We start from the raw sequence: 20,576 nt of genomic DNA, 5'->3' as shown, positions 1-20,576 counted from the left end.
ATTTTTGGTGCTTTAAAGAACACAAGACAAGTGCAATTTATTTTCATTGGAGAGAAAGCAAAAAAATATCCAGATGATGGGATGCCCTCATAGCACAGCGCTCACCCCATACACAGAGGGTAAGAGGGTAAGGGTCAGCAGCAGCCACAGGTTCACTTTCAGCCTCTGGTACATTGCTGCCAAAATTGTCCTATCAAATAAAGGATATAAAAGCGCACAAAACAATCTACAAAAATCTAGATGGATAAACTATTACCGGTCTGGGGACAAATACGTATTTTTGATTTTGGGGTGAACTGTCCTTTAAGTAACCTGTAGTAACTACATAAAGCTGAGAATAACCTGCTTTCTTAAACTTGACATAAATGAGAGGCCCAGTTTCCATAATCAAGGTGATGATTTTGAGAAACCTGATTTTCCCAGCTAAATTTCTCCTAGAGAGAAATGGAACTGGATACCTGAGAAATGGACCAAATTGAGGAAATGCATCCTGATTATTCAGTGAGGGAGAACAAAGTTCTGGTTTTGCTACCCTGCTTTTTAACTTTTGGCTTGTGGTCTAGATCAGTCATTCCCAAACACTTTATCGGGACTCACAGATGGATCACAGGGGATTTATTTGGGTTGACAAATAACAAAAAAGGTTATGGAAGAAATTTAGTCGTATGTTAAATATATTCTTAGAATTCAGTCCTCTAAAATGTTCTATACCACTTTCCTGATGAAAGCAAACAAAACCAATGAGATGTCCTGTTAACTCAACCTAAATGAATTTATTTCTCATTTTTTAAGGCTTATGTTTGCAATAATATGCATCAACATTAGAGCTGCAAATAATTCATTACCAATCAATCTGTCCACGTATTCACGATTGATTGATCAGTAATTTATGAATGGGAAAAATATTTATCAGTGTTGCCCAAAGTCCAAGACTTTATTTTCTTTAAAAATTACTCAAGCTGATTAACTGTTTATGAAAATAGTTGGCATTTAATCTAATTATCTATTAATTGTTGCAGCTCTTGTCAAGATAATATAAGATGATGCAGAGATGGAAGTAAAAATGGTGAGGAACATTCATTTATGCACAAAGTCTAACCAAGATTTATTAATAAGGTCTGTTGTGGATTGGGGTTTGTCATTCTTCAAATGTGGGTCCCTAGAAAAGAAGTTTGTGAAACACTGGCGTAGAGTATGTATCTTTTTCTATTTCGCTCATTCTAAGGTAATAAAAACAAAATGATTCATATTTTCAAGTGATTATACACTAATGAACACCTTACATTTACCTATCTGCCATATCCTGCCAATAGATTCCCCTAAATCTGACATCTATTTGGCTTTTTATATGCGCATGACAAAGACTTCAGACAGTGACAGTAGCACAGTGACAGCATGAAGAAAGGAAAGATCAATAACCTTGTCTTTAAAATAACAAACATTCAAAGTCAGACTAAAATTGCACATGACATTATGTGTTCTTAATGATTGTACAGTGGCCCACAGCACAGGTGATTACTGACCTGCTGCATGTAAACACAGATTTTATGTCTTTTTTTTTTTTATGTCTTCAATCTTCGTACAAATAAAACAACTTTATACTTCCAAATCGCACGTAGTACATACACCAAAGTCCAATTTAGCATGCAAGTGACTCGCCAGTCCTTCCTGTTAACTCCTGTGGAGAGCAGATGAGTTATCAGTGGTGCGTTATTTGTACACAGATCAAAGAGACTGAGCGGATTTGCAGTAACCAGGTTACTACAGAGCATGTAAACATGTCGTCTATTTCCTCCATAACTCTCCCAGTAATGTGGTTTTCATGTTCAGCTCAAGTTCAAGCTCTGTGTGTGCAGCATTCACTGGATAAAGTTTCCTTCACTGACTCACTGTGACTTTTCTGGAGGGCTAAAGTTCAATAAACAGTCACACATGTTGTGTATCTGTGTGAGGAAAATGACTTCCTTGTCTTTCAGATGGTTCAACCACACTGCATGACACTCATATGAGCTGCTGTACATGTTACTGATATTGATTTACGTCATGGGATGTAAACCTACTGTACACAATGCAGCCTCAGTCACTTCAGTGTTGAAGAGGTCATGTATGTCACATGATATATGAACACAACTGGGTACACTACTTAAGGCCGGGTATTGGTACAAAATAACTCTATATCAAACAGTATCAAAACTTCTCCAGTCAAAGACATCGATCACAGATCTAGAAAAAAATGACAATTTGTATGGTTTTGCCATTAGGAAATATAAAAGCGTGGCTACATTACGAGTCTGTGGTGTGTGAATATGACTAACATGATGAAGCACATATTAAAAACAAATTCAGGGTAGAAGCTGTGTGAAACGGTACCGAATATAATAGTCATTCCCAAAGACTGCGTCGCAACCCACAGGTGGGTCACAAGAAATTTCCAAATAAATAAAAGACTATGGAAGAAATTAAAAAGTGGGTCCCCAGCAAAAAAGACTGGAAAACACTGGAATAGAATACTTTATTGGGATCTCTGTAAAGATAGTGGTATTGGTACTGGTATCATATTTTTTTTAAATGATACCCAGCCCTAGTAATAATGTAATACAATATAATGCATAACACAAGCTGTCCTGGACTACTCAATGACCCAGAGTTTCTAATCTTAGATTGTAAATGAAAAGACCGACTGACACGCTAAAGATAATTACTCAGTTTGACTGTGCTCAAAACAAATATGAAACAAAAAAAGAATGCACATTTGAAGAAATTTAGTATATCTATTTTTAGATATATAATATATAATGGCAGAAAGGAGAAGAAATATTAATGTTAATGTTAATAATAGGTTAATAGATGTTTAATAAAACATCACACTTTAAATAACCTTTTGTGTCAAATAGATAAATAAATACATAATAAAATATGAAAATTAAATGTCATCTTAGTCAAAAGGCAATATGACTAAAAGTAAATCAAAATTTGTTGTCAAAATTAACACTGCCTCACACATTGAGCAACTACAGTACAAGGTGCAAAATTAACACTAGGTGGTGCAAAAGATCTGTGACTAAAGATAACACTTTTCTTCTTTATCTCACACAATCGACATTTCCTTTTAACACAAGATATTTTAATGTAGATATGTTTATGGGCACTTTTTCTTTGAGCTGGCAGTCTGTTTAATTTGTTATACTTTGTCATGACTGTTTGTTCATTTGAACTATACAGTAAGACACCACCAGTGGTTTCCTGACAGTGTTAACAGCACAGTATTGAGAGTACTCCTGTTACCTGCGATGGGGGGTCCCACAGTCATGGGCACGGACATCAGGCCCAGCAGGAAACCGATGGCCTGGGACACATCGTTGGCCCCGACCAGCTCAAAGGCAATGGGGGCCATGATACAGATGAAGCAGCCATCAAACAGCCCCATCAGCAGGCACACAGCAATCAGCCCACCGAAGATGTGACACAGGGGGATCATCATGGACATGAGGCCGATGACAAAGAAGGACATCACCTAGAAGGATGAGAATGGTGGTTTGATGGTGGTTTAATAATCTTTATGTTGTCATTTTTAATTTTTTTTTTTTGTTTTTATCAGAGTACAGTTTCATTTCAAGTTCCTAGCTAGTTTAGGTTTCAGTCAAGAGTCTCAGTACCGCATGACCATCACATGATTACCTAAGTGATAGAGAGTTTTTGGTGTCAAAGTTGGTGTTTTGGAGTCAAAAATAAAGTTAATGTGTTTTTTAATGAATAATTAATCATCTTTTATTATTATAGGGAGAAAAAGTTCTTTGAGTAAATATGACAAATGCACCCTTTGGTCTCAGCCAAGCTGTCTGTAACTGACTGACAGCAGCTGGAAGTTTGCCAAAGAGTAACCGACATGACGGTGTGTCGTCAGTGGTTTTGAAGAGTAAAGACCACACCAGCATCTAACGAGACCCAAAGGACATTTGCAGGCAGGTTTACATGCTGCTCAGTGTACTACAGCTGAGCAGATCATCTAGACTACAGACTGACATTAACGGTGAACTTTGCCTCTGTGAATGTTTGTTTGGTGGCCTGTCCAATAAACAGAGGTGCAGGACAAGATATGTGTTCATGTCTGTAAGTTAGATAAGAAGAAGACTTTGGCAGGAAATCTAACGCTTGTTGTTGTCCAGGGTCTGTGGGTATTGTGTTGTTTAGCAATACTCAGTGTTGGAGAAGCTACTTTGCAAGCTATGAATTACTTCACACTGGAAGAAGTTGAACTACAGCAAAGCCACCACAGGGACAAACCTAGTCTGGTTTGATTAACTAAAGCTACTTAGAAAATGTAGTTTAAATTACTTCGTGAAAAAATGATCAATTTGATAATGTTCATGTGATACTACATTATGACAAACTATGTTACAATTCAAGTCACAGCTTTGTTGAATACTCAACTGTGACGGTTCCATTACAGTCTTCTACCGTCTGTCATTTCTGAATAACAGAGTAGACCTACAGATGCAATTCTGAGATTCTGAGATCACAGATTCTGAAGGATTTAGCTGAAGCAATAAAATCTTCTTCAGATCAACTTTTTGTGTCAAATTATTGATTTGATTTTGTAAGTAATAATCATAATGATAATAAAAACTAAAAGCTAAAACCTTTTGAAAACAGAGTTTTACAAAGTGATTTACAATTATGTATAAATGGAAAATAAAACTGGACCTAAAATTGAACCTTGTGGTACACCATAGGTAAGGTGAGTTGTAAAAGATGTGTAATTACGTATGCTATTCTAAAAGGTCAGATTAAATCCGGCTAAGTGCAGTGTTCTTGATTTCAACTCAGGCAGCCGTGTAATAAGCATGATAATGTACAGTGAGCTGGTCATTATTACAAAATAAACAAAAAATTAAATCACAATGACCTGCTGGCAATAAAGTATTCTGTGGAATGTATGCAAAACTAGGAGAAGCCATCATGAAACTACAAGATGTACATCAGACTGGCAATACGCCATCCAGCAGCCAGTCAGCAAAGCCACGCCCCCTTCTAGGGGGAAACTTAGGGCTTTTTCTAATGGGAGAGATGGAGAATGCTAAAAAGCTGCAGTGTAACAGGTTGTGGAACAAATAAACATACAAATCTATCATGATCTCTGGTTCCGCATCCTTTCTGGAAAGGAGAGCAGAGAGAACGTCTGAGCCTCCAGAGAACATTAATTGTTCGTTTGTTTGTTAAGCAAAATACCTGTTTGTGTCGGTCTGATGTACAGAATTCGGTTTCTGATTTCTTTTCTTAAAGTACAACAGAGGACAAATGATTTACAGAAAACATATACATGATGCTGTAACAGAAAAGAAGGTTATTTAATTTCAGTTTTTGAATATTAAATATCAGTATAAAACAATAATCGGCTTTAGGAAAATGAGAGCTGACAACCGTATTACCTGTAGGTCTTTAATCTTTGAGGCCAGACACTTACCTGTAGGTACACTTTGTTGACTCCATTGACATAGTCTGCCACCCTGCCGAAGATGAGACGGCCCACACCGGATGTGACACCAATACACATGAGCAGAACTTCTTTATTGGCGTTTTCTCCAAAACGCTCCTCCACATGCTTCATCTGTGGACAATAAAGGAAACAGATGAACACAGCTGTCTCATGCCTCTAATCCAGTGGAAAAAAATACTTTTAGAGGAGGTGCTGTCATGGAGATTAGTTAAGCTTCATTTATTCACAATTACAAGATAGAACTAAAAACACTTGTTGTATAACAATGCCACAAGACGATTCAGTGGTGTAAACCACTCATCACACACAGACACACTAAGAAGATTCATAATACCAGAAACCAGTCTATGCCAGTTTAGAGATAGTATGAGGAACTTCTAACCCATCCTTTGATCTGGTGTTGTGGCTGTTGGCTGTTGGGACTCATATATCTCAGCAAACAAGGCCTTATATAAACACAAGTGTAGTGATGCCTTCTGTGACGCTGGCGACCTCTGACAAGGATGGTGGTAGCAGCATGGGCAAACACTATGTCTCCATGCTCCAGTGTAGACTGTACAGTCGACTGTATGACGTTTCTTTCTGTTTTGAAGGGAGAGGCAAGCTCTGTTCCTGGTGCCAACATGAAGTTGTAAGACAATCTGTCATTCAACCAAATCCCTGAGTACTTATAATGTGGTACTGTACCGATCAGATTTCCATTAAGAGCATGAATTGCAGTATCAAAGTTACTATTAAAGTATATTAATGCTTCTTCCAACTCCCCCATCGGTCAGCTTTCATATTTGTAACATTGTTCCGTACCTAGGTACACTTGCATCATCATCTACACAACATTTGTTTATGTTGTTGCTATGGTGCAGAAAAGCCTGCAAATCACAAGTTCCCAATAACAGTCCACTTCCTTGTTTTGTTACAGTAAGCATTCACACATGAGGCAGATCGTACTCAAATACATATGAACTGTACTAGGTGGAGTACAGTATGCAGTCTTCACACGAAGCAAACAAACTGGACTTTGGGGTCAAGTGTGCCCAGGTTCCTGATGTGAAAGTCCTCTAAAAGTAAACTGTAACCTGGACAAGGTTTGAGGTAGAGCTGATGGCACATGCATGTATTCAGCATAAAAACGGACATTGCAATGCTAGAGGTGGGAGTCACCAGAGGGATAGCTCACCCAAAAATGAAATTCAGTCATTATCTACTCACCCTCATGCTGACTGAAGGCTGGGTTTAGTTTGTTAGTCCACAAAACACTGCTGGAGTTTCACAGGAAAACAGTGTTGCAGAATCTCCCAAATAATGGAAGTGACTGGTGACCAGTTTTCAAATGGAAAAAACAACTGGAATGCCATTTGCACACAGTGCATGACAGCGTACATGTGCATATGAATATGGCTGAAGCTAAGGCTCTCCAGTGAAGATGAAAACATGGTGTAAATGACGTCTTTCAAGTCAACTTGGCATGTTGGGACTTTAGGAGATTTGAACACCAGATGAGCAGAACAAAGGCATTTGATTTTTTTTTTTTTTTTCTGGTTTTTTACATGATACTATGCTCAGTACTATGCCGTGCTCAGTTACAAGATAAATCATTTTTATGTATAGAGTAAATAGCAGGGAGCCTAATATTGATTCCTGTGGCACCTTCATCAGCCATCTGAGCATTTAAACTGAAGCTATCACAAATCACAGAATGAACTCAAACCACAACGACATGAGTTGAACAGAGCAGCAAAACCAATAAGAGACCATTTATTTGACAAAATATTGTGACTAACAATATCAAAAGCCTTGAGGAGATTGACCCCACAAAGAACCCACAAAGCTTTGACCCCACAAAGGCATCCACCCAACCAAATTATGATGAAAGAAAAAGAAAAAAAACATTGGATTATTGGATGGATCTAACAAAATCACAAAAGAAATTGGAGACCTATCTCACCCTAAATGTTGAGAATAGAACTGTGGCAACCTGCTTCACCGCAGTGTCTGTCAGAAAAACTGAGAAAAACCCTGACTAAATACAGACGGAGTGAACACAACCTGGCAGTGGAGGTCAGCCGACACACAGAGACCTGCTGCCCAGAGAGAAGAGGTTGTGTTCCTACTGCGACCAGGGTACAACTGAGGCAGAGCTACACTTCTTGACTCAGTCTAAGCAATACAAAGATATTACAGAGAAATATTTTACAAAAACAATAAAAATATTCCTCTAACTAACTGACTCTGACAGACTTCTGGCCTGACTAGGAGAAAGGGAAGTCAGCTCTTACTATTCCATTGTCCCTGTTCTCCATGTCCTTTTGTGTTGTCAGTTTATTTTGTTTGCTATGTAAACTTTGTATTAACATGCTTTGAGAACATTTATTTTATGCAGTCATGCCAATAAAAGTCAATGAATTGAATTTGACAATGATTGACGAGGAGTGCAGCAATTCTGAAGAAAAATACTTGACTGTTGAGTTTCATTCCGATGTCACCAACGCTTTACACTGGTGATTCAAGTCTGGTTGTCAGCATCCGACAATAATCGCTAACTGCAACTTAAATTATTATATTATATTGCATTAAATTAAATTAAATTAATTATATTATAAGAGGAGATGCACACAGTTGTGAGTGAATCAGTGATTCTAGGATTTTACAAAGACAGAAGAACTTAGATACTGTCAGGTTCTTGATTAGTCAGTCTATTCAAATAAAGGGCAGACACTGTGAAAATGAGGAGGAAGTTTACATACTATTTCATGCTGTGGACTGACACATTTGCATTAAATTCTCAGTGAAATTCTCAGTGTTCTGCACAGGAATCTGGTTGTAGTTGTATGTGAGGTTTAGAGACAGTGTTGAGACCAATTTTGCAATTCCATGAAATTCCCAGTTTTTGAAGAACAGATTGGAGCCCTGCCAGCAACTTCTACCTCCAGGCAGGCTGCAGCAGTCCTGCTCAAAGGCTCTGTCTGTCTGCTGCCTCAACCCCCCTCATCACTCCCCTGCATGCCCCTTCGGGTCACACGTCCATCTGCAAAGACCTCTGGATGACTTTACCACAACACCATGCTCTGTGTTCAGGAGTGTCCTGCTCAGAGGGGGGTCCTGCATCCAAGAAGCAACGCTGCAGGCGTAAAGACTAGAGGCTGAGTGTGTGTGTGTGTTTGTGTGTGTATGTGTGTGTGTGTGTGTGTGAGTGTATGCACACATGCATCAGAAAGGAGCTCATGATACATACACACAATGGAAGCTGACATCCAGGGAGGTGATTTTCAGAGACATACCAGATGTCACTGTCATTCTCCCAGCAGGAGTTCTGTTTTAAGACATTAACATGTTACATTTACTTCCTCTCAGCTTATCATCACCATCATCAGGCACTGCAGTGAGCAGTGGATAATAAGAGGTCTTCAGACATCTGTTCAGTCACTGGAGATAATGAATGAATAAATAATGCTGTTTTTGATCAGTTTTCTCCACCAGCAAAAAATAAATATTTTCTACATTTTAGGCTACTGGGACCTCATTACAGAGTCTTCTTATGTCTTATTTCAGTTTGGGATGACATTTAGAATTTTTGGTAAAACATAAACATATTTCCTCACTGCATTTAGGCATCTTGGGAAATCTTGGAATCTTATGTTAGGATAGGAATTTAGCTCTTACAGAAGAAAATTTAATTTAATGTCCTAAGTTAGGATGGCTTAAACCCCAGCCTAAATTCAAAATAAAAATGGCAGCACCACTGTCATTAGGCCTGTATGGGAATGACAATGATGATGGGGAACAACATCCATCCATCCATTTTCTGTAACTGCTTATTCTGGAAGAGGCGCGGGGGGCTGCAGTCTATCCCTGCTGACATTGGGCGAGACGCGGGGTTCAACCTGGACAAGTCGTCAGTTCATCACAGGGCTGACACATAGAGACAGACAACCACTCACACTCACATTCACACTTACGGGCAATTTGGAATCACCAATTAACCTAGCATGCATGTCTTTGGACTGTGGGAGGAAGCCAGAGAACCCAGAGAGAACCCACGCAGACATGAGGAGAACATGCATGAACATGCAACTCCACACAGAAAGGCCCTGCCCCAACCAGCTGGGGGATCGAACTCAGGACCTTCTTGCTGTGAGGTGGCAGTGCTAACCACTGCACCACCGTGCCGCCCGGGAACAACATAAATACCAAAATATTCTGACTAAAAGGCTGATCAAACTGTATGATGAAAATTTTGATGACAATTTCTTAGATCATGGATTAATGGGTACTGTGACGGCCCACCCTTCTGGTCTCCTCTGCTCCTGTTCTCCTTTTCGGAGAGCATAGGTGGGTCATCAGAGGAACTTGCTGCACCTAAGAGCTGAGAGGAGCTAGAGGGCATAAAAGGGCTGCTCTCCCCAGACTGCTCTCTCTCTCTCTCTCTGGCTGGGCTGCTGCCACCACTCCTCACAGCCTTCTCACCATTTTAGTTTGGCTTTGCACTCCTACTTCACCACTCATACATACACACATACACACCTTTATCCACCCACACATACACTACATTAAGATTCATTCTATCCTTCACTCTATTTCTTTGGGTTTTTCAATAAAATAGATGAACTATAGACTTCGTTGTGTGAGGACTTCTTTGTTGCAACCCCGAGCCAAGTTGTAACAGTATTTATTACATGGCTTTGTTAAATACATGATTCTGATAGGTCAATTGCAATATTCTAATGTCTTTATAGCAGACACGGGACATTTCAGGTTTCTGCATGACCCCGTCTGAGTTTATTTCACAATAATGAGCTGTTCACTGTACATTATCCCTTACATGTCAACTACCAAGAGCATTGGTTTAGAATTTGATAGATTTGATTAAAATCTTTATCCTGGGCTGATAATTGACTCTTTGTCCCACCTCTTTTTGCTTTGTGCTCCAACAACAGTTGAGCAAGCTTGGTGCTTTGTAGGGGTGGTGAAAAAAATCGATTATTAATTAATCGCGATTATGTTATGAACAAGTATGAATCGATTATTACATTTTCAAAAATCGATTATTTTTTGCATTATTTTATTTTGCAAAAAAGTTGATGATTTCTTTAGTTAAGATTTGAGGTCTGAAATAGAACATGACACAGCCATGACTCAGGATTTTTCCTATCTTTCAAACTAGGGCTGTACATTATAGTAAAAAAAAATACATTGCCATTATTCTGACATATTGCAATATGACACAATTAGTAGGAATTATATTTTTTTGCATAAGAAGTTTCATTTTCACTAAAACAAATGATAAAAATCCTGATGACGTGACATTTGTTGGGGTCTGTACCAAACAAACTTACATATGGAGAACAAGATTTTTAAGGCCAGGGCATCTCTGCAGGACTACAGTACTTTATTTTAGTGCTGTTTTGTCAAACATTTTACCCTTATCAAAAAAATTGCAGCCTCTGAGATTTTTTTTGATTAACTGTGCAGCCGTATTTACACTGAAGTTAAAATAAGAGATGCAGTCTCACTCTAATAATGTCACAATGGAAATGGGCTGCTTTGTTGCTGTTGTTGTTTTTTCTTTTAATTTAGCAGGTGAATCCTACATAATAATATATGTTTTATGGTCAGGAACTCAAAGATATTACTCTCTATTGTTAACACTAGAGCTGCAATGATTCATCACTTATCGATTATTAATCGATTATTCAATTAAATTGCCAGCTATTTTGACAAGTGACTCATCAGTTTGAGATTTTTTTTAAGAAAAAAAAGTCAAAATTCTCTGATTTCAGCCTCTTACATGTAAATATTATTTGGTTTCTTTACTCCCTTAGGACAGTAAACTGAATATCTTTGGGTCATGACTAAAACAAGAAATTTGAGGAAATCATCTTAGGCTTGACATTTTTCCCCATTTTTTGACATAAAACAAACAGCTATTAATCGATTAATTGAGAAAATAACGGTTAGTTGCAGCCCTATTTCAGTTTATCTTAACTGCACAGTACACTATTATCAGGCCGAGTGAATCATGTAACCAAGAAATAAGATAACACAACAGACAGGAAAACATAAACACACACATAAACAGAAACCCCACATACCTACTTCCCTTCAATAAAATGGTCAGCTGTATCTATCAGACAGACAGTCACTCTGCTGTGATGTCACACTGTTACATTACTGAACAGACACCAGGAAATCTATAATCCCTCTATCACAGTGACGAGCTGGATAAACGCTGATTGATGTTTGAGGCAGACACAAGAAGGCATTCCCTATTGAACTCTCTGACTCATTCACACACTACATCAATTATGTCTGTTATGTACTCGAGGCTTCCTGCGAGGTGGCAGGACGGTGCTGTGTCGCTACTTTACTCACTACAAATTAAGAGACAGAAAAACAGAGTGTAACATAGCTCCTCAGTCCTGTTGTTTCAGCAGTGGTTATCCTGCTTCACTCCTGTTTCAGCCTTGTTTATCATGGAGCTTTGGCATTCTATTTAAATTGACTGATAGAGCACTGTTGCTTATCAGAGCTGCATAAACGTGTACCAGTGTGCAAGATTGCAGCAGGATGCAGTTCTACTGTTTGCTTTTAGAGGGTGTGTGTGTGTGTGTGTGTGTGTGTGTGTGTGTGTGTGTGCATATGTGTGGGTCTCTTTGATCACGTTACAGGAACACAAGCTCACTTTCATGTGATGCAATTCAGAGGTGGCTGGCAGGTGGCCTTGTAGCATGGAACACTGTAACCCTACAAAATAAACACACACACTCTCACACAAACACACATTAATTCAGTACAGGCAGAGTGCTTCTTCAGCATCTAACTGCCTTTCAGCTCTACTTCTTTTCTTCAGGTCCCACCCATGCACTTCTGCTACACTCAATCACTTCCTACATTTCCCACAATTCAATCCGCATACAGAATTTTCTGCCAACACTTTAAAACCTGGTGTTAATATTTTAGCTGGCTCAATCCTCTCCATTAATTAAAGAGTAGAGGTCATTCAGTAGAGTTTAAGCAACAGATTGTGAAGCACCTACTGCAATGCCACCACAGCTGCCACCTGCAACTAGCTGCCAGCTGAAAAGTTTTGAATTAATTTCATTCATATGTATAAATCCTTAAAGAATACATTTTCTCCAGAAAACAATGGAATTAGAGTGTGAGGAGTAATATTTTTTAGTTTTTATTTTGGTAGGACTCAATTTGTCGCAATTCTGGAGAGTGGATGTAATAGAAAAAACTACATTTTAGGATAAACTCACCAAAGCTGAAATTCTAAATAATGCACACTTGATGTTGCCTATTCATAGGTCAGAGCCTGCATGTCAGAGTGGAAGTTGTGGCTGTAATTAAATTTAAATCAAAATTAAATACATAACCACTATCATGTTCAATTTTCAGAAAACACACTTTACAATGCAGTGGTTACTATGGGCACAAATATAATCAAACATGAAGACAATTGGGCTCACTGAATCGACAAGGCTCTCAGCTTTCCAGTCAGACCCATTTTATGCAACTCCAATACAGCGTAGAGACCCAAGTATGAAGAAATATTCTAATAGGTGAAAGTAACACATTTACAGTATGTCACAAAAGTGAGTACACCCCTCACGTTTCAGCAACCATTTTAATACATCTTCTCAAGGGACACTACTATAGGAATGAAACTTGGATATACTTTAGAGTCATCAGTGTACAGCTTGTATAGCAGTATAGATTTTCTATCCACTGAAAATGACTCAACACACAGCCATTATTGTCTAAATAGCTGGCAACACAAGTGAGTACACCCTTAGTGATACCTGTACATGTCGTTCAAACATGCAAAGCCACCTGTCCTATTCATCATGTTCATGTTTTTACCTGCTTGGACTGGACCATACAAATTTGTGTGTTATGGATTAGAGCTGCTAAATTTGGTGCTTTGGGTACAATTCTCTCATATTGGCTACTGGATGTTCAACATGGCACCTCATGGCAAAGAACTCTCTGAGGATCTGAAATAGAATTGTTGCTCTCCATGAAGATGGCCTAGGCTATAAGAAGATTATAACACCCTGAAACTGAACTGCAGCATGGAGGCCAAGGTCATACAGAGGTTTAACAGGACAGGTTCCACTCAGAACAGGCCTCGCCATGGTCGACCAAAGAAGTTGAGTCCTCGTGCTCTGCATCATATCCAGAAGTTGGCTTCAAAAAACAGATGCATTGCTGCAGAGGTTGAAGAAGCGGGAGGTCAGCCTGTCAGTGCTCAGACCATACGCTACACACTGCATCAAGTCGGTCTGCATGGCCGTCATCCCAGAAGGAAGCTTCTTCTGAAGCTGGCTCACAAGAAAGCCCACAAACAGTTTGCTGAAGACAAGCAGTCCAAGAGCATGAATTACTGGAACCATGTCCTGTGGTCTGATGAGACTAAGATAAACTTGTTTGGCTCAGATGGTGTCCAGCATGTGTTGCAGCACCCTGGTGAGGAGTACCAAGAAAACTGTGTCTTGCCTACAGTCAAGCATGGTGGTGGGAGCATCATGGTCTGGGGCTGCACGAGTGCTGCCGGCACCGGGGAGCTGCGGTTCATTGAGGGAAACATGAATTCCAACATGTACTGTGACATACTGAAGCAGAGCACGATCCCCTCCCTTCAGGAACTGGGCTGCAGGACACTTTTCCAACATGATAACAACCACAAACACACCTCCAAGACGACCACTGCCTTGCTAAAGAAGTTGAGGGTAAAGGTGATGGACTGGCCAAGCATGTCTTCAGACCTAAACCCTATTGAGCATCTGTGGGGCATCTTCAAACTGAAGGTGGAGGAGCGCAAGGTCTCTAACATCCACCAGCTCTGTGATGTCATCATGGAGGAGTGGAAGAGGATTCCAGTAACAACCTGTGCAGCTCTGGCGAACTCCACGCCCAAGAGGATTAAGGCAGTGCGAGATAACAATGGTGCTCACACAAAGTATTACACTTTGGGCACAATTTGGACATGTTCACTGTGAGGTGTACTTACTTGTGTTGCCGGATATTTAGACAATAATGGCTGTGTGTTGAGTTATTTTCAGAGAACAGTAAATCTATACTGCTATACAAGCTGTACACTGACTACTCTAAGTTATATCCAGGGGTGAGGGGTGTCACTCACTTTTGTGACATACTGTATACCACATACAAAAACTGTATGGTTTTTGATTTGAGTACCCGAAGAACCCATTTTCATTCAGAGATCTTGAGGTGGGAAGTCAAGGGACCATCAATGGCCATTACAGATTTTTCCTTCATCAAAATCTAGCCTAGTGTTATTTAGCCGAGATGGCATGACATTGCTGGTACCAGTGCATGTCTCATCTAGTTTCATATGAGACCACTATCTTCACTCCTGCTTTAAAACTGAGCCTGCTACAGCCTCTGAAAAATGGACAGATGTAACACGTGCACAACCAAGCACATGATCCTCTCCAGGCTTGCTCCTGGCATAGGTAATAAGGCTGGAGATATTTTATATTTTTCTTATTGTAAATAAACAGTAATTATGTATTACAAAAAGCTGTGCTTCCCCCGCAGTGACCAGTGAAAATGTGTCTATAATGCTGTAATCTCATGCTGCTGTGATGAATATGCTACATTCAGTTAAACACAGGAAAAAGATAAACTACCTGTTAAAATGGCTCATCAGCACACTTTCCAAAGCTGGTTAACAGTGTGTTTTAGGGTGAATTTTCCCTTTCAGAGCCCCACTGTGTGCACCAAGCCACATTCTCTCTGCTCTCTCTTCTTGGCTGTTTACTGGTCATTAAGGCTCCAGCCTACACACCGCAGCCCTGCAGGTGCTGCTCATTAAACACACCGAAACCAGGCACATTCCTGAAGAAGTACCATTCTGTGAATCTGTTATGATTCAGCAGTACTGATTCAGCAAAGGGACGATAACATCAACCTTTACTTATTAAATTAAATTTTTCTATCCCTCTGCCTTTGACTAGGCACTACAACACCGTTTATCAATCCACTTACAGAGCAAACACAGTCATACCTGAAGGCCAGCATCTTATCTCAAATCAGCAATACTTGTGGAAAAATGTGGACTTTACTCTTACAATCTTCAGATATGTGTAGCTTGATTTGGAAAGAGGAAAAACACACATGGAACTGTGGCTCTAAATGGCTGGACTCAGCATTTTATGCAGGCTCAGACACACTGACTCACACACGTAACACAGCAGAGGGAGAAAAGTGTGGAGGGGTTCTGAGGGCCTGATAGGACTCCCTTCCTGAAAAGCTCAACAATGTGCTGCATGACCCATGTTTTTTCCTTCTTCTTTCCATGCAGTGTCACAAGGCCAGGGCTTGGCCTGAAGTGCAGGGAGGAGGAGGAGGGGGTTCAGTGTCTGGGGATGGACGGGTGCTGGGGCTATAAGGCCAGGGGTGGCGCTGAGGCTGCAGCCGGGCCCCTGCCGTGTCCCAGTCTGAGTAGCAGACACAGGAGAAGTGTTAGGAAAACACAGGCTGGACTCCCCAGGACAGGCTGATCTCCCTCCAATAACAAAGTCATCATGTCCAAATAAACAGTCACCTCCTGGGTCTGTCCAACACATCCAGACTCTGCCCTCCAGCCCTCCCAAGAAGACATTTTCTCCAGAATCATACTTTCCCATCTTGTAGTCGAAAATAAAGGGCAACTCTGGGAAAGTGACACCTGTTTACAGAACTATCATGACTGGAATGAGAGCTGTAGATTGAGTCTTCCTCTTATATTTGGTTACATTCTTCAGGACCACACAGCTGAATTTTCTCATGAGGACACACGCTGCGAGGCTGTGAGGGAATCACAAAGCTGCTGTGACGTAAAGTACAGTTTGTGGAATGCAGTCACAGGCTTTTAGCATGTAAACAGTAAGACTCGGCTTAAGACTCTGGAATATGTTCCATTAAGATGTCAACAGCTCATTGCTATAAAGGTTAGCTTGTAATTGAAAACATTTAACGGGTTGGTTCACCTGCTTGCCAATCCAGATAGTGTTGTGCTAATTTGTTCAGATTTTGAAATATCTGTCTCAAATTTGTCTCAGCTGTCTCTCAGATATATGTTTGTTATAGGTCATGTTTATAATGCATTATAAGCATGTTCAGGTTTTATAAAACTCTTTATACATGTTTATAATCATCCATGGCAACTTTTTTGGGCTTACATTTTACTTACAGCCAGCAAATACTGCTCAGGAGTTCTAATAACTGTATATTATAGCAGTGATTCCCAAAGACTGGGTTAGAACCCAAAGGAGGGTCACACAAGATCTTATTTGAGCCCCCACCCCCACCAAAAAAATAAAAATATGGAAGAAATTCTACAAATTTAAGATTTATATCAGCAGTACACCTTTTATAATGCATTTAAAATGTGTATTTTTTACTGATACAAGGAAAAACCAAAGGGTTGTAATTTTGGTCTAAATGCACTTATTTTGTCTCATTTATGAAGGAGACTAAAACGTCCTGTATTGATTTTTTGATGAGAGAAAATAAAAGCAATCACATGACCTGATAACTCAGCCTAAATGAATTAATTTCTCATTTATAAAGTTTTAATGTGTATATGTTTTCAATGTTGTGTCCAGATAATATAAGGTGATTCAGAAATGGCAGTAAAAAATAGTCAGGAACTTTCACTTCAATAGTCAGGAAATTTCACTTATTTAACTCTTCCCAGAATTTATTGATATGGTCTTGGTTTGTCATTTTTAAAAAGTGGGTCACCAGGAAAAAAGTTTGAGAAGCACTGTTATGTAGTATCATACAATTGCTAAACTTTTTACTACTGTCACTTTACTTAAAGCTCAAAAATTAATTGGTTCTTAGAATGGAGACAATTATAACCAACCCATTTTTTGGGAGTAAAGCTTTGAGATGAATCATTTATTCTTTTGTTGTGTGTGCAGATGTGTGTGGCTCAACAAAGAACAGGGCTCCAAGGAAAAACGTTCAGAACCCTAACCACAACGGACCAAAGTTTTAACATACTGATGATTACAATAAACTAACTCAAAGTTAAATTTGTTAAAACTAGTTAAGTTCTTGAACATTAGCAAAATGTTTATGAGTGGAAACAAATGCAACACATTATTCAAATAATTGACTGTTAGTTACAGTAATGTGCCAAGAAACTGATTGTATGTTACACCTGATTTTTAACTAGTCTGTTTTTTTCAGCTGCAACCTGACAGCGACAAAATGAATGTGACAGTGACTGAAGATTAAAATATGGACAAATAAATAAAACAACATAGTTTACTTATACTTAGGCCTACTTATTAAGTAACCCTAACCCAGTAATAATGATTCTGCCATCTGGGTTCATACTGACTATTTTATTTAAAAAATGATATTTCAAAATGTGTATTTCAAATTTGAAATGCTGTAAAAACACATTAAGAGAAATTCAGCATGTATTTAAAAACAAATCTGATCTATAAACTATATTTGGTCCGGTTTTAAAATCTTAATTCTGCTGTACCACAACCATCTGCACTCAGGAATATTCACATCATCTCCAATGTGATATGATAACTATGACAGGAATGTTCCACAATATGACAAATGATTGATCATTGATCAGTGTCTTTACACAGTCATTACAACAGTAATGTGCAGTAAAAGTGTCAGTGCAGGGGAACTGGTTGACAGCACAGTCAACAGAAAGTGTTATACAGAAGGACGATGTATAGGTTTTACTCTGAGCTGAGTATAAAACCACAATGTGCAGACGTTATCTGTTTCAGAACACATAAATGTGACTATATGGATGAGGAAGTGAAATGGGGGTGTGGCTGACAGCTGCTTCAGGCTCTGCAGGAGGGGAAAAGTCCGAGAGAAACTTTGAGCTTGTTGAAGAAAACCTGCCAGTGAGTGGGTTCACTTCACAGAGTCAGTTACCACAATGACAGATCCTGAGTTGACATTATGTCTCTGTCTGAAACAGAAAACCCAGAGTTTCCTTCATCTCAGGCTTAACAAACTCAGAGTGGTCAGTAATCTGAAACAGCACCCAGAAACACAAAGTATGACAATGGAGCTCTGCACAAGTGACAGGGATCCTTTTTAAAGAGGTACTGCACAACTGAATGTATTTTTTGAGCTGCTGACTAAACAATATGACTGTACTGTGATGACACATAATGCTGCTGATAATACTGAGATTTCTTACTACATTTACAGGAAAAAAAAGACATTTCATGCCATGTACTCTTTTAAATCATCCTGAATCTCGCAAGTCCAATGCTGACATAGAGTTGAGTGGTTGGGACTAATTCATATATCTATGTAATCTATGTAAAACTGACCACTAGCAGCACACTGCTCAGGGGAAATTTACCTTTGCATGTGAATGCTTGTTTAGATAAATTACCTAGGCATATTTTGGTGAGTTTTAATTGTATTTTCTTCATTATTTTTTCTTTGTTCCATTGTGGTGTTAGAGTGCATAAAGCAGCCTTTTCAGATATCTTAAACACTAGAAATCAACCCAAAAGAAGAGTTAGTTTTTAGTAAGAGATTGTATAAAGACGTGACCACAACAGGAATAAACTAAGACAAACTAAGTTGAGGTCAGATCCATATTTAACATCTAGATTTCTTGTTAGACTTATATAAAAAAAATTGTAAATGACTTAATTTAAAAAAATAAAACCTGGAGTTATTCTTAAGGTTAAAATGAGATTAAATTAAGTGTCGATCTGACCATCTAGAGTTCTTAAGACATTCTTAAGAGTGCCTTGCTTACTTTGACCTGCCTAATGGGCACAGACATTGTTCCTAAATACTGTAAAAGTCAACAACCATCTCATGGTAACACTCCATACCATTGCTGACTGCCTGACAGATTCTGGCGGGGGTCTAGACTGCCCTTCCTCTCACCTTTCACATGAAAACTCACGTTGCTAGCATGTGTTTTGATATCTGTGTTGTTGAAGCTCCCTAGCTGACCTCTCACCCTTATTCCTCCCTCGTGCCAACCAACACATCCAAAACATGCAATTTGGATACTGGGAAATCACACCATGGAATTTCTCTGTTGGCATTTACGTGCTGCTATGACTGACCTTTGGCTCAGAGAGCAGGGTCATGATGCAACACAAACAAGACATTCATCTGAGAGAGCAGGTGAATATGAATAAGAATAAGAAATGGCATAATGAATAAGAAAATGCAAACTTACCAGGTGAACATAAGGCACGAAGTAGCCGTAGAGGGCTGCAGGGATACCAAAGGCCCAAATGCGATATCCCACAGACCTCCAAATATTGATGTTGAAGATCTGGTTCATGGGGGGGCACCGGCCTGTGCGGGTATTGGAGGGTTTGACTGGCAGCAGGGGCCTGTAGGTGAAACCGGCCAGCATCAGCACAAACATAAGGATGCAGAGGACGCGCATGGTGTTCTGAAGGCCCACTTTTTCTAGCAGGCCTGACAGCATGAAGGGCAGGGTGACGGTGAAGATGCTGCTGCCGGCCGTCACAATGCCGTTCACCAGGCCCAGACGCTTCTTGAAATAGTGGCCCAGGATGACCAGGCTGGGCTGGTAGGCGAAAGAGCAGCCACAGGCAAACACAATGCCATAGGTGAAGTACATGGGGCCCAGGGACCTGTGAGGAGATAAAACAAGATACATCACTATACAGCCTTTAACTCACTGCTATTGATTTTCATTAGTGCTCCTAGTAAAAGTTCTCATGGCACTGGCTGTGAGAAGAGCTGTAAAACCTCACTAGAAAACCATGTGGGTTGTTTATATACAGTTTTTCATGCTTTAGTGTTTTTGCTCCAGGAAAGATCCATCATCCAGATAATTCCAACAAGATAAAGCAAGTGAAAACATGTTTTATTATACCTGTTGCCTGCTATTTTTTATTATATGCACCCTCAAGAGCTGTAGACTAATCATCCAATAGGAGAAACGGACTTCTTGATAGCTGTAGAAAATGTGTTCCTCAAAGATCAATATTAGGCCTCCTTTTATACATAATTAAAGGAGCAATATGTAACCATTGCATGTGCAAAATGAGTACAGCAGTCCAAAATGTGA

The 20,576-nt window shown here is 39.5% G+C and overlaps 1 protein-coding gene across 1 annotated transcript in view; it reads right to left on the bottom strand.

The window, feature by feature from the left end:
- The window catches only part of slc16a10 (solute carrier family 16 member 10), a 59,661-nt gene that overhangs the window by 2,933 nt on the left and 36,152 nt on the right, over positions 1-20,576 (bottom strand). The window contains exons 3-5 of the mRNA XM_084737371.1: positions 19,710-20,136; positions 5,465-5,608; positions 3,286-3,514 (exon numbers count right to left, since the gene is read on the bottom strand). Coding sequence (XP_084593497.1) covers positions 3,286-3,514; positions 5,465-5,608; positions 19,710-20,136 — 800 coding nt within the window. The remainder of the gene's footprint in view (positions 1-3,285; positions 3,515-5,464; positions 5,609-19,709; positions 20,137-20,576) is intronic.

The sequence above is a fragment of the Lutjanus erythropterus genome, chromosome 15 (assembly GCF_056507025.1).
Source record: "Lutjanus erythropterus isolate fLutEry1 chromosome 15, fLutEry1.hap2, whole genome shotgun sequence".
NCBI classification, from domain to species: Eukaryota; Metazoa; Chordata; class Actinopteri; order Lutjaniformes; family Lutjanidae; genus Lutjanus; species Lutjanus erythropterus.
The sequence above is the reverse complement of the archived record's forward strand: the minus strand, read 5'-3'. Positions and strand labels throughout refer to the sequence as shown.